Here is a 15,024-nt window from a genome sequence, read left to right on the forward strand (position 1 = left end):
GCTCCTCACCGGCCTTCCCAAAAAGACCATTAGACAGCTTCAGCTCATCCAGAACGCTGCTGCCAGGATTCTGACTAGAACCAGAAAATCTGAGCATATCACACCAGTCCTCAGGTCCTTACACTGGCTTCCAGCTACATTTAGGATTGATTTTAAAGTACTTTTACTCATTTATAAATCACTCAATGACCTAGGACTGAACTATATTACAGATATGTTCACTGAATATAAACAAAAACTAGAGATTACGGTTTATAAAGTTTTAAATATGGTAATTTTTCTTACACAAACACATCGGATTCACCTCAGGGAACCAAGCCAGGGCAACAGGAGGAGATGTGGGCTGTTCCGTTGTGTGAACATCAGAAAAGCTCAATTAGGTTTTACAAAATCAACCTTTAAACAAACTCAAAGGATTTTCACATTCTCAACAAACAGTAATTTGGCAGTGCCAACAATCCCGTAATTCCCCTTCATAGGGCAGCTAAGGAGGGGCACTGCAAATAGTAGATACAGTGTGTGTGTGACAAAGACGAGAGCCGCTCACACACAGCGAAGACTTCACAGGGAACTCATTAACGCATTCAAGCATCCATCACAGGCGGTGACCTAGAAATGAGGGACAATTCCACAAAAGGAATAACAAGACAATACAGCCCTTCTTTTCCATGTATGGCATCCTCTCAATCAGATAGATCCAATTAGAAGAGATGCTGAAAGCAGACAGCCATTATAATTATGGGTACCATCCTTGCCTAAACACCTAAAAATGTTCCAATCAGTGCAAACATGGTCTGGGAAGAAACTGTGTATAACTTGAAAAAAATGAAGACATGCCATAGTATATCTGGCATAAGAAATTGATAAATTGCCCTAATAAAATTCAAGAGGAGTTAGAAAACACAAAGAAACATGAGACAAACAATGAATTTAGCCCTTTCTTCTTAAGTATGCATTGTAATGGAACGAAGTGCTCGTCATTCATGAAATATTAATATGATACATGCAATTCAAAAGAATGACTGTTTGTTGGTGCCTATGAATCATTTATTAGGCCGAAGTGTGGGTTTTAATGATGCAATATATTTAAATATGCATGAGAATGTCAGAGTCACTCAAAATAAAATACAAGCTGATCATGATCGAAAACTTATTTTGTAAGTCATGCAAGAAAAATGTTGACGATACAGAAAAGAAGGAAATAATGCTGTCACTTTTGCATGGTTCCAATTTTTTACGATTCTCTTCCGTGCAACACCAAAGATGTTGTTTTGAAAATTTTCTAATGTTTCTGGTCAATGGGGTCCAAATCACTGTACATTTTTCAGAATATCTTTTGTGTTTCACAGAATTTTTTTTCTCCAGTCTTCAGGGTCACATTATCCACCAGAAAGCATTCTTCCCAAATTCAGTTACTTGAGATTTCTATTTCTGTTATTATGTTGTCTTGGAAGGAAGGTGACTTACTAGGTTTTGCAACTGAGCTTAATGGTATAGTTAAAGAGATGAAATTGTTCCTCAAGCAGCGCAAAAGTACAACTTTCCTTTGACACTAAATGGCCAATAAGCAACCAGACCACAATAACGAAACTCCAGCTGTCCTGTTAGCCCAAACAGGCTTCCTACATCTTTCCCCACACTCCCAGTCCAGTTCGCACTTCTGTCCGTGAGGTCATGGAATCCGCTGCACTATGAATGCCTAATGTTGAACTGGTCACAGCATTAAACAATAGCCTCTGTGTGCTAGGAAAACACTGTAATGACCCAAAGGCCTATGAACTGAGAAACTGATTTGTTAGGATCTTCAGGTTTTCAATTTACCATAAATTGAATAAAAAGAAAAAAAAAAATCTCAAAATGATAAACACTATATCTAGTTTCACTCACAGTTTCACTTCATAAAAGTGACAATGTTAATGTAATTGGTCTTGGCTGCTGCTGGTTTATTGCTGCAGTTTGGTTTTGTTCTACATTATTGCCGCTGCTGCAAAGCAATACAGGAACTTGCTACTGCGAGTTCATAGGGCAACATGGTGCTGAGAGTTTTTAAGACACTGCTGTTGTGCAAATAGCATATATAATAACCCGTAGTAGATCTATAAAGGTGGAGCTGGGGAGGTGAAGAGTTTCAGAGGAACTTGGCATTTGTTTCTCAAACATTTGTAAGAAAATACTAAGATCTTGTAATTTGTTGTTGTTTTTTATTAAAGTGACACGTCTTGACTAATCAGCTTCTTCAGTGCTTTCCAGTGGCTGAAGAGCATCACAACTTCTTCTGCTAGCAAATACAGTGAATTCAATACTTACATAGCAAGGGAGCTAGGCTTAACATGAAACCGATTCACAAGAATCGCCAGTTTCCATAACACCAAAACATACTATGAACCGCCATTTTCTAATACCTTCCATAAGCTTCAGAGACACTTTCAAAAACAAATACGTCGGATTAACATTTTTTAAAAAAGATACAGGGGTAAGAAAACTGTGCAAATATAACTGAGTTAATTCATAATCCTTCAAGACTTTCTACAAACTTCCATAAAACTACACAGGGTACTGGGATAAATGTGTCGTCTTGTCCCTATTTTAACAAAGTAAAATATCCAGTTTGTGGGCATCTCTACCAAAACAAAGCAGAGTATAAACAGAAACTGCACAAAATTGCACAGAACTGTGAAAATAACATCTGGTTTGTTTAATAAATCTAAGCACTTGGTGTTGTTTAGCCCTTAGCAATGCGTTCCCGCTATTGGGAAGGTAGATGGATCCCTGTGGACTACGGTGCTGTAGGGTGAAAGCTCCAGCTCGGTGGTGCCGTCCTGATCATTGTCATCACTGTCGGGCTCGGAGGACTTTGGCGGGCCGCACTCCTCAAAACAGCAGCAACAGCAATCCAGGAAGGCTTTGCTGAAGGGCCGACAGAGCACCAGAAGCAGGATGGGCGTAACCGCAGACTTGCAGAACAGCATCATCTGACTCACCAGATGCAGGATATCCAGTGTACGACGTGGCACGCCTGAAGCCATGTACACTGATACGATGTTGCTGATGTTCTCCGGTATGACACAAAAGCCGTACAGGATAGCCAAAGCAACCACGATGCAGTTCATTTGGCTTTCCAGTTGGATCTGTTTGCGGTTGCTTCGGACGCTGGTGCGCTCAGCCTTGCGGATTTTGCGCGCAGTCACCACCGAGCTGATGATGGTGAAGAGGGTTGGCAGGCAGAAGTAGCAGCCGAAGTACCACCACAGGCGTGCGCTGTTGTAGGTGAGTCCGAGCACGTAAAGAGTGTCTGGGAGAGCCGTGGAGATTCGGACTACGCAATGTTCGCAAGGTATCACCTCCGGAGGCTCACGCTCCTCTTTCACCAGCTGCCGGATGAGGAGCTCGGGCAGGGCGAGGAGCAGGGCACCCAGCCAGATCACGGTCAGCTTGGCTGTAGTGGAGGTGCAGTTCTCGATCATCTCGTAGTACATCTGGACGTTGCTCGCGGCGCGGAAACGGTCAATGCACAAAGCACAAAGAGTGAAGGTAGTTACTCCTAAAGACGCCACCTGCAAAGTAAAAGGGATGTGTGGTCATTATAAGTGAACTTTTAGAAAATCCTTCCACTGAAAAACCTAGACAAAAAGTAGATCAAGCAACATTTCAGGTTTCTATTAGACTGTTCATCCAAAAAAATTAAAGTTCTGTCATCATTCACCTTCAAGTTGTTCCAAACCTGTATGAGTTTCTTTCTTCTGTTGAGCACAAAAGAATGTTTTGAAGAATGTTGGTAACCAAACAATTGACGATAAACATTGACTTGCATTGCAAAAAAAAAAAAAGGCTTACTATGGAAATCAGTGGCTACCATTTGGTTACCAACATTCTTACTCATACAGGTTTGGAACAACCTGAGCTGTAACAAAATTTTCTATTTTTGAGGGAACTACCCTATCCCTTTTAGTTTGATTGATAAAACTTGTGGCATAAAAAAAAAGTCTGGGTTAAGCCAAAAGTATACTTTGTTTGTATATGTAAACGCTAGCATGTGTGTACATCTGAATGCCCAGCCTTTCAAAGGTGTATGCAAACACAGGCAGTCGACACATGCACTCCAGAGAGATTCAGCTTTGTCTAGCGTCTGCTCTATTTTCATCAGAAGTTTTGACCATTAAAAATGCCTTTTAACTCTTTTAAACCAAAGTTGCTTCAATCTCATAACCCCGTTATACATACACTTGCCAATGCAGGCGTCTGTTGTAGTTGCGGTCTCTGCTATGTTGTTGTTATTTCATCTCTTTAGTTTCGTTTTCTATTGTGAAACAGCGGCCTTGGCCAGTGTTGCCACTTATGGAACAACTGATTAGTGCAAAACAAATTTAATATGCATTTGTAGCCAATACCACCGTAATCGTGTGAGTGCGAGTACTACAGTATGTCCATTCTATTAAATACTAAATAGTATAGTCACAAGACATAAAAAAATGTGCATTAAAATTATTTTAAAATTATTTTTTTATATAAAATTTTTTTTTTTAATAGAGCATGGCCCTAATGACATCAAAGTCATGGGTTCGACTGAATGCAACGTAAGCGGTGTCTGCCAAATGCATAAATGTAAATGACAACTTAACACCTAAAATCTCAAGAATGCTCAAATTAATCCAATTTAAGTTTTAAATAAAGGTTTTACCTGAAGAATTAAATTTAAGCGCTTTTCTAAAAATATTAACATTTCTGCATTTGAATCCTCTAAAAACATTCAAGAATGAGGAACAAGTTCAAATTAATTAGTAATCAACAATAAGCAACATTAAGCCAACATTAAGCAATGGGCTGTCAACTGCGCATAACTTGTATTGAACTTCTAAGCCTGTGGAACAACAAAGAAATTTAATCCCACTACAATGTGCATAAAAACCACAGCCTTTCCATTTAAGGCCATCGACTTCATTGTTAGGTTGAAACATAGTGATCAAAGAGGATTGTTCTGAATCTATGGTCTAGGCGCTGGCGCTCTGTAGTGCGTCAGGAGATTAAAGTCACAACTATAGCACCAATCAGGTCAATTCCTCAGAAACGCATGATACAATCTGAAAGCAACACCACCAACTCTTTGTGTCTGCAGACAGTCCCCCTTACTGAGGAAAACGAAACACAGCCAAGATGTAAGTCTTGACCTACACGTGTACATTTGCACTGAATTCCTGTTGTCTACACAAACTTTCACACATTCAGCCGTTCTGTTAATTTAACAGCATTATCCATTTTAAAATATGTGAAGAGCTCCCACTGTTAAAATGCCAACAAATGAGCTCTGGAAATGTGTTGGCTTATAGGAGTTGCAAAAAAACCTTCAAGCTATAGATTTAATTAGTGGCTTAAACTTGTACGGAAGATGCTTTGTCATAAGTCTGTCAAGAGGCTGAGTCACGAAGTTAGGTAGTTGATGCAAAAATCCAGAAATTGCAAGTCAAAAATTTTACCTCTTACATTTTGAGAAATGTACACCAATACGTGAACCCAGCAGGTTGACTGAAATAACAAAACGCAAAAATATTCTGCAATCTCAATCTTGCCACATAAGATGCCATAGGTGTATTGGTGTAAATAGTCTTTTAATAGTCAGTTCTTCTTTTGGGTCAACAACTGTCCTGAAACAGTTTGACAAACAGTTTGATAAAAATCTTGCTTGGCAAGTTTAAGTCAATATGTATATAGCAACTTACTTGACGAATAACACATACGCTTTAGTAGAACTGACATTTGAAGGAAAATGTAACACTTCCCTTGAATTCTCACCTTTGTTACCAACAAATACTATTTCATATTCACCATCTCATTTCATATTCAAACGGCATCAAGTTGTATAATTTCTAATGCTGAAATGCAATAAATGCAGACACAGATAAAATGCCAAATGACATGTGAATATCAGATGTGCAACATTCACCTGAAATGGGAAACCAGCAACTTTACTACTGTGAAAGTGTGATCATCTTTGAGAACCTGCTAGAATAAAGTCAAGCTCAATTCTGAAACCAGGCCCGGCTCACTCAATCATAAGTCTGACCCAAGGTTCACCTAACACCATAAAGCTGGAGCTACTGTAGGTTGCATTAAACCATAAGACATGGAATGGCATGAAAACATTCTAGTATGTGATGTACAGTACAGTATGTGATCAAGCATGGTCCCATATTAACTTTATCCAAACTGATTTCCTATATTAGTAATGTTTAAGTATCAATGCTTCTTACCATAAACATACCCATTATGAAATAGTACATATAATAGCAACTGCATTTCAATCATCCATTTAAAGTGACCATGACCAACCACAGTTTTACCTCAATGTATGGAATGATTTTACAGGAGAATTCCCCAAGGAGCCAATCCTTAGTGAGTTCATGGAATACAACAAGTGGCAAGCAGAAAAACAGGATGACAAAATCCCAAAGGGCGAGGTTGGCCAGCAAGGAGTTTGAAATGCTTCTCATGTAGTAATTGTGGCACACTATGCACATGATTACTACATTCCCAACAATCCCCACAGTGAAAATGAGGATGGAGATGCACAGGACAGCGTATGCACCGTACGATTCACCTGTCACGGGGTAAAACGGGTTCTTCACCCACGGAGCTTTTGACCGTGTATCAAAGGGAATGAACGGGGTGAAGACTTCCTCATAGTCCTCCACAGGTGAGGTGCCCCATTCAGGGATAGACGTGATCTCAGTGGGAAAGTCAGTAGGCTGGATCTGCGCTAAAGGGTTTGGCAATGACTCCACGCGCTCAAGTTCATTATCTGGCGATTTGATGGTTTGATTCCTGTCAGGATCATTTCGCGTCGACGTCTCGCGTCTTTCCTGTCGACGAAACCGCCCTTTAACGCGACTTTCGCCTTCTGTTTCCTTCAGAAATGATTTTGTTTTAGTATATTTGTCCATTGTATAATTTTTGTCGTACTTTTGCCTGGAAGATGATCTCTCAGTTGTGTCGTCTCTCCCATTCTGCGGAATTAAGTTTATAGTAGTCCTGCTCGATGAAAGCACATCTTTAGACTCCTTACCCGTTTCATAACTGATCTTATTTAAAGTTACACGTCGTTCACGGCTGTCTGTGATGATTTCACGCACTTTATAGGATGAAACGGTTTTTGCCGTTAAATCTGCCGCGTTATTGCTACGCGCGAGTTCACAACAAACGAGCATACAAAATACTGTTAAAAATTGCACTTCCATTGCGTATATCCCTCAAAAATATCCAAATCGGTTAATGCCAGTATTGTTAAGGCAAAGTTGTCGAGCAAACATCAAGCTTCGTTTGGTTCGCTGGTCTCTCGTTTAGATGAGCATCTCCAGTTTCCATTTTTAAATCCCAGGAGTAATATTATAACAGAAGAACTGTGAGGGGGAAAACTTGCTCAAACAGGTGAGATCCAAACAATTAAAAACTAACTGAAGCCCTTGAACCTCTGAAATATTTCCAAGTGTTTCGTATGAGGACAAATAATATCCAGCATCTCGATAAAGTGAAAGTCCTTGAGTGGCGTTCACGGGCTCCTGATGCAGCTCTGTGATATGAAGCTCTGTCAGGGAACTAGCGGACTGAAACAGAACTGCAATGTGTTTCCAGCAACAACCCCTTTCTTGCTCTGCTATCTTCACTTGGCTTGTTAAATAGTGACACATACATTAGTTTTCTGTATACTCTATACAGAACTAGCCCATTACTTTTCAAGTTTCTAACTGGGAATCTATGTGAATCCTGCAGAAAAGACTGGACAGATGTATTATAAAGACGTTTTATTGTTTTATTTAGCAGGATGAATATGGATAATGTATTTACACTTCTTAACACAAAATATTCCTTGCAACCTCTTTTTTCTTGTTCATCACAGGTGGTCATCTATGATTTCTTAACTTTTAAATCAAAACTTCTCTATTCTTCTTTAATTTCTGTGTTAGTGATCTGATAGCAAACTTTATTTCTGTCGTTGTCCTTAACAGTGTAGACAGAGAGACAAAGATCCAGCAAAGGACGCTCCTCTATAAGGACAGTACACACACACACACACACAGAGAGAGAGAGAGAGAGAGAGAAACATTATTGTATGCCAAATAATGTAGGAATTTATAGAAAATGTTCTTAGAAAATGTAATGTTTACCCAAACTGCTGTCTGGTGGTTGAATTGTGTCCATGACGGTCTGAATCTTGTCCTGCAAATCCTGACTGCCTGAAGCATCCACAGCAGAAACATGGAAGAACTTCTCCTGTACAGAATGAGACCGAACACTGTACAGAAAACAGCACCCTCTGCTGATGAACGAATGCAGCATTTCTACTCTTTTGAGAGACTACTTTGCAAGATTTTTAACTTGTTGTAAAAATGTTTTTGCTTTTAGAAATAATAATAATTGCAGTTCTTTAAATCAAATGCTGAAAGCGCATCCTGTTTTGCACAACAACAAAACATCTATATACACAATGTTTATATGCAACATAAATATGTGTAATTAACACTCACAGCGTTTTCCCACAGCACAGCCTCTAACGTGTCAGTCTGGTCCTCCAGTTCAAACTGGATTAACAATCTGTACTGCATCAGCTGAACTCCCAGAGCTGTGTGACAAGAGACACAGATCAACTGGCTAAATATACACTCCTACATTTTAAAGAGTGGCTGAAGTGTCCATTTTTTTAGGCCAACTAGGACCATCTCATGAGATATAAAAAGGGGGTTAAAATTGCAGTGATGCCTAGGATAGCTTTTTAAAAAAATACACCTGCAAAAGTCTGACCAGAACTAGGCTCATTCAAATTAACAAAAACAAATAATAACATAAAAACAACAACAAAATACCTCAAATTAATTCCTGATAATTTTAAAACTGACATGTTATTTTGATTTTAGCCTAGCCCTTGTTCTAAAGCAAATATGATGCAAAAATATAATTTTAACATAAGTAGAATTATAAGGGAAAATATTTAAATAAATTGATGTAATACGAAATAAAATGAAGTATTTTAAATTTGTAATAATATTAATTCATGTAATTTTTCTGTATGAATCGGTGATTAAAAATGCCAGCATTCAGAAACCTACAATTCTTCTTAGTCTAGATGCATTTCATTACATTAAAATATACATTCACTCACTACAGGGTTATTATAATTAACTATAACTGAAGCTAAAATGAAAACCATTAAAAAAAACATTAGTTACTTAAAATGAATGTTAACTGAAATTAAATATAATTTAAAAAAATACATTTTTAATTCAGCAAGTTGCTAAAGCAACATTTTTCATTTTAGTTTAGTTTAACTTGATGTGAAAAATAACAAACAAAAACTAAAGGAGAAAAAAAGCCTACTGTATATGGACCTATATTTAAACTGAAAACAGAAGATCTAAAAATAAAAACCTCATTCAAAATATAAAAACTAGTATATTAATAATACTGTTATAGATAACACTGTGTGGAGCTCTATTACAAAATAAAATAATTTTGATTACCGTTTTATTTGCTTTATCATTAAAAAAGGCAAAATGAATGATGCAATTGTTTATTTTTAAAAAAGTACCTTTAGCGACTGCCTGTTCATCCCATGTCTCCACTCCAGTAAACACAGGGTTTTGAAATGTGTTCACCGAGCACTGCTTACACCTGAGACACACAAATATCTGTTTCACTACACATGTATGTGATCGTATCCTTCCCTGGGGATTGTCATAAACTGTTTTCATGATAATAGACGTACACGTTGAACACCACCAGGGGAGTTTACAGTGAAGCAGGTACAGTAAGCTTGTCATCTTACCCATAACATCTTTTGTCTCCAGAGAACAGGAATGGAGCTGTGAGATCCATCAGAGTCATCCTACCGTTCACTGATCTCACAGGAACCAGGTTTTTGTAATCCCGCGATAACACACAAATCTCATCCAGCGTCGTTCCTGTACATAACAAAGCTTATTTGTAAATGGATATTCAAATATACATATAAAAATACTTCTCTTCATAGGCAGAGATACCTTCGACGAATATCAGCTGCATGTGAGAGCTTTCCCCCACCATGTCTCTGGATATGTGCATTGAGATGGTTCTGCCAGGCTCTCTAGAACTTGCTGATGAAGTGGCGGCCCACTGCTCATCGCAAGCTTGGTTGTCTTTCGCAGACTCCCGAAAGAGTTTAGCAACAGCGCTGTCATCGGGAACATCTTCCCTGTCACACAAAAAAGCAGACTGCTGTTCAAAGGTTCGGGGTTGGTAAGATTTTTTATGTTTTCGAAAAAAGGTTTTTACTGTAATTACTCACACTGCCAGCTAAAATATTGGAATAATAAAGGTTTTTTTTTTTTTTTTTTTACTGTCTTTTATACTCACAAAGACTGCATTTATTTATTCAAAACATGTAAGGACTATAATGTCAAATAATACGCCAATTTAATTGTTCTCTATTTGAATATAAAATGTAATTTATTCCTGTGATGGCAAAGCTGGTGCTAATAATTGCACATAAAAATTGAACTAAAACACAATAAGTTATCAAAACAAAATAAAATAAGGAAAAAAAAGAGAGAGGAAGCGACAGGAAAAAGCTAATAACCAAGAGCAATTAGTGCAGAGAAGTCTAAAATTAAGAATACAGTACCAATGCTGACAGTCCCGAGTTGTCAGCGACCATTTTTATTTTAAATATGAAAAGAACCATTCATAACCAGTCTTCTAATTATTGATTATGATAGGATGGAGTTCCAGTCTCTTGCAGCTTTGAATACAGAATACAGACTGACTAAATTTACATTTTTTGAGAGGAAAAATACAGTGCCCTCTTTCCCCACCCCTTGTGGAGTTGTTTTAATATTCACAAACCATTTTAATGCTGACATCCGGCCATGTATAGTCTTAAACATCAGGCAAATATCTACATATCTGATCAGGCTAAGGGTATCTCAGCTTAGCAAATTTTTTGAATTTATTTTTTTTTAGTATTGAGCAATGATGAAACTTAACTGATTTCTTATCAAGAGTTTTTAGTGATTGTTTATATAAAATATGAGAAATAATCATAGTAGCCTCTGATGACATATAATCACAAATAAATGTAAAGTTGACAGACTAAATTGGACCCGGTTACAGACCTCTTTAACTTGAGCCTTAAATGAAAGTCTTGAAACAATCACAGCACAGAGGTACTTACATTCAGATACTACTTGTAGCCTTTCCCCTGATACAAAAACATCTGGCACTAAACTTGAACTATTAGTTTTGGTAAAAAAACATATGCACTGTTTTAGAGAGGTTTAACTGTAAACAGAATTATTCTAGCCAAGTTGAGACGTGAACCAAGGATTCTGTAAGTTCATCTTTAACTTGTGACACACTGCTTCCGTGCATATAAATAACTGTGTCGTCTGCATACATTTGGATGATAGTATTGGGACAGACGGATGGAAGATCATTGATATACTAGGTGAAAAGCAAGGGACCCAAAATAGATCCTTGGGGAACACCTGTGGAAATACTTAGGGGAGCTGACTTAAAATGTTTTATTCTGACATACTGTGCGCGACCTGACAAATATAATTCAATCCATTTTGAAGTCTCTTGAGAAAAATTAAAACCTAATTATTTAGACAAGAATTGTGTGGTTTACAGTGTCAAAAGCCTTCCTGAGGTCAATAGACTTACCTTTTACAGTGAAGTAACAGTTTGCCATCTTGAATAGTTTGCTCTGAAGCCAAACTCCATTGGATGTAAAGCAAATTAACTGGTATTCAAATAATTAGTGATTTGTGCAGTCATCAAAATCTCTGCAACCTTTCAGACGATAGGTAAAATACTAATAGGTCTGTAATTACTAGCAGAATGAATATATCCAATATAGGAACAATAACAGATGACTTCCAAGCCCATGGGAACATCCCCTGAGAAACTGAAACTGCCAATAAATAATAAAACCTTACTGATAACAAATTTTTGAATGCTAGTGTAAATGTAAAAAAAAATTATTAGGATTGTGATATACAAAGTTAAATAATGTCTTTGCTGTTTTACTGCACTAAACAACCACCAGGTGGCAAACAGAACATACAGCAAATCTAGAACAATAAATCTGTAGCTCAAATCTGCTTCTCAAGAGTGAAACACCAAATATAATGCTATTCCAGAAACTTTTCCAAGTTCAAAATGCCTATGATCCAGTACAGATCACAAAAAATAAAAATAACACAAAATAAAATTTAAATACAATTAAATGGTATATATATATATATATATATATACCTAAAAATAAAACAAAATGAGAGCCAAGAGCAGGTTGTGTAAAGTGTCAGACTCACATTGTTTTACAGTTGGAGCAGAAGAGTTTCAGACACTGGTATAACTGCTGAGGCTTGTATTTCTTCACCCGGGCTCGGACGTGACATGACAGCGGCGGAGTGGAGCGCTTCACCCGGGCGAGTGTTAGCCGCCGCGTGTTGTGCTCACACGTCAGCACTGAACAATCGTTATAGACATATCAGCGTTTACATTAGTTCGTCAGAGCTGTGGCTTAGTGGTTTGCATCTGCACATTTCCAGTCCCATTTCTCCAAATATGAATCCAATATTGTGGACTTACTTTTCACATTTAATGTAGAGTAAGAAGTGACAGTTTTATTTTTTTTACCTGTATAAGAAGGTCCTGTATCTGCTTCTGCATTTGAAATGACAACAATAACATTATTTAATCATTCAAGCTTATTTACCTTTTTATTCATCTGTTGCAGAAAAAGCTTCGAGGAGATCTTAAACTTAATAATATATATCTATACCTGTTTCTTCATCATTTGGCAAGACTACAAGGAAACATAAGCATATACAGATGAGGGCGGGCTGAGCTTGACAAAAAAAATTGGGACAGAAATTGGAAACCAAAAGAGGCACCACCAACCTACAGCCTCTGGCGGCGTGTACCAAATCTCCAGTAACGTCCCATCGTTCACTTCATCAAACTCATCCAGGTCCACATGTTTCTCTAGCACACTGAAAAAGGATCAGTATTGAAAGAGAGCGAGAGAGAGAGAGAGAGAAAGAGAGCGAGAGAGAGAGAGAGAATGAGAGTAAGTGAGAAACAAGAGGAGAGACACACGATCACATGAATGTCAGGTAGACACAGCTAAGGGGCCACAGAATCATTTTTAAATGATTTTGACTTATAAAGTGTCTCGATTATATTGCCATCATAATGCTCATGACTTCAGCAAATTCCTATATGTGCTGACTGTAAATATTAAGAGTTCACATAGGGGATTTAAAATCTAATCTTTAAAAATTCAAATAAAGCAACATTAATGATGTAACATTTTAAGATTCCAACAATATACTTGGCAAATGGAAGGAAAATGCAAAATAGAGACATTGTGGTCTCTATTCTCACCTCTTGAGGGACTGTAGAGCAGGGCTCTCCACAGGAAGGCTGCGTAAACCTCGTCCATATGACGTCCCCCCATGAAGGTGGAAACTGAGGTGATCAAGCTGATCTGGCTGCTGGTCCGGGGCTCTCTGAAGGAGCGCGTGGAGATTGTACAACTGCAGGAACGTGCCCGGCTGAACGCAAACACAAACAGAGGGTGGTTTTCATTACTACATTCGCTTTTTCCATTTTAAAAACTGATGAACCTAGAAATGGCAGTTCGAGTTGCCTTGCAGAACTGTTTTTGGAAGGTCTTCAAGTCCAAACTGCTCTTTCAGGTCCTGCCACCACAGGATTTAACAATATAACTCCAGAACATTTCCCAAAAATGGGTTCTTCTTAGCCATTCACAAATAGTAATGGGTCCATGTTTTGGATTATTGTCTAGCATCAACCAGTTACACTTAATCTCGAGTACAGATATTTGGACATTCTGCTTCAGAAGAATAGTCTATAGTATATAGCAGAACTCATGCCTCTTTCAATAATAGCAAGTCATTAATGTCCCAAAGCAGCACCAATATGTTTCACTCCACATCACATTGTTACAAATCTCCAGAATCCAGATATAAGACAATGTCTCCTCTGAAAATGTTTAAAGTATCTGTCAATGGAACATGATCCCAAAGTTCATGGAGATCATCCAGTGTTGATGTGGTTTCAGGCTTGCAGCTCCTCCATTAAAGTCCATTTTTTGCAATCTCCTCCTTGTTGAGTTATTGAACACTGTTGAACCACAGTGGCAGTTAAAACAGAATGGAGAAAACCTGAAGACATTTTCTCCAAAGTTCAAGAAGCTTTGAAATGGCTTTGCAACCCTCTCCGAATTGATACATCTCAACTTTCGCCTCTGGGAAACTCCTTTAATACAGCATTATGTACCTGTGGAAGCTTTAAATGGCCACTTAACACAAAATATAAGGCCCGTCTGTGCTCAGTCTCCTAAAACTAATTACTTTTCATTGGTTTTCCTCTGAAATTTTCATTTGAAGATATGACACAATTCAGACAGACATATGCAATTAAAGAGGGAATCAGGACAGAGCAGATATATATGAAAATCTAAAAATAAATGTTTTTTTTTAATCACTATAGTTATTTTATTGTCTGTTACATTAATAAATATACACAAGCGTTCAATTATCAGTACAGTAGGGGGAGCTACGGCATCAGAGTTGAGCAACATTACAGTAAGATGGTAAGAAACTAAATTCTGGTCCCTGGAGATCATTAGAAGGAAAAGGAAGACAGCAAGAGCTGGAATCACTTAATGAACTCATGTGCAACAATAGATGCATGATTGTCTTTATAATATGGTCTTTAACAAGTCAAGAAAACGGTAAGATATCAAAACACCTCTAAACAGATTGGGTCTGGTTTCTGTTCTGCATTTACAATCAGGTTCTGGGAGTCCTTCTATAGCTGTACGCTTCTGACGTCATCTTTTAGGTTTCGGGCAAAAGCCATGTCTTTGTTTACCTGAATTTACCAGCCAGACTCTGTTTGTTCAGAGATTTGAAGAAAGCCTAAGTGCTGGCATTCACGAGAACTGGTTGGATGCGACACAGCCTCTAG

General features: G+C 37.9%; 2 protein-coding genes across 5 annotated transcripts in view; both read right to left on the bottom strand.

Annotated features, from left to right (window-relative positions):
* Positions 1 to 2,187: 2,187 nt before the first annotated feature.
* Positions 2,188 to 7,653, bottom strand: gpr37a (G protein-coupled receptor 37a). The gene is made up of 2 exons (XM_052598114.1): positions 6,336 to 7,653; positions 2,188 to 3,554 (listed from the first exon to the last, which is right to left on the bottom strand). The coding sequence occupies exons 1-2, from the start codon at positions 7,227 to 7,229 to the stop codon at positions 2,730 to 2,732; spliced, it is 1,719 nt and encodes a 572-aa protein (XP_052454074.1). The 5' UTR covers positions 7,230 to 7,653; the 3' UTR covers positions 2,188 to 2,729.
* A 125-nt stretch (positions 7,654 to 7,778) lies between these two features.
* The window catches only part of pot1 (protection of telomeres 1 homolog), a 33,085-nt gene continuing 25,839 nt past the window's right edge, over positions 7,779 to 15,024 (bottom strand). For 3 of the 4 annotated variants that reach the window (XM_052598109.1, XM_052598112.1, XM_052598110.1), the window contains 11 exons: positions 13,414 to 13,583; positions 12,928 to 13,019; positions 12,809 to 12,832; positions 12,664 to 12,690; positions 12,336 to 12,492; positions 10,026 to 10,216; positions 9,812 to 9,947; positions 9,575 to 9,657; positions 8,517 to 8,611; positions 8,157 to 8,262; positions 7,779 to 8,036 (listed from right to left, as the gene is read on the bottom strand). In XM_052598109.1, coding sequence (XP_052454069.1) covers positions 7,930 to 8,036; positions 8,157 to 8,262; positions 8,517 to 8,611; positions 9,575 to 9,657; positions 9,812 to 9,947; positions 10,026 to 10,216; positions 12,336 to 12,492; positions 12,664 to 12,690; positions 12,809 to 12,832; positions 12,928 to 13,019; positions 13,414 to 13,583 — 1,188 coding nt within the window. In that variant the 3' untranslated portion in view covers positions 7,779 to 7,929. The remainder of the gene's footprint in view (positions 8,037 to 8,156; positions 8,263 to 8,516; positions 8,612 to 9,574; positions 9,658 to 9,811; positions 9,948 to 10,025; positions 10,217 to 12,335; positions 12,493 to 12,663; positions 12,691 to 12,808; positions 12,833 to 12,927; positions 13,020 to 13,413; positions 13,584 to 15,024) is intronic. The other variant, XM_052598113.1, reaches the window with a different exon arrangement.

This window comes from Carassius gibelio, chromosome B25 (genome assembly GCF_023724105.1).
Source record: "Carassius gibelio isolate Cgi1373 ecotype wild population from Czech Republic chromosome B25, carGib1.2-hapl.c, whole genome shotgun sequence".
Taxonomy (NCBI): Eukaryota; Metazoa; Chordata; class Actinopteri; order Cypriniformes; family Cyprinidae; genus Carassius; species Carassius gibelio.

What these genes read in the sequence shown, in the direction of transcription:
- gpr37a (XM_052598114.1), bottom strand. Translation starts at nt 7,229, where the DNA reads ATGGAAGTGCAATTTTTAACAGTATTTTGTATGCTCGTTTGTTGTGAA. An exon ending in AAATCATTCCATACATTGAG is followed by an intron (nt 3,555 to 6,335) that starts GTAAAACTGTGG and finishes TTTACTTTGCAG; the next exon opens with GTGGCGTCTTTAGGAGTAAC.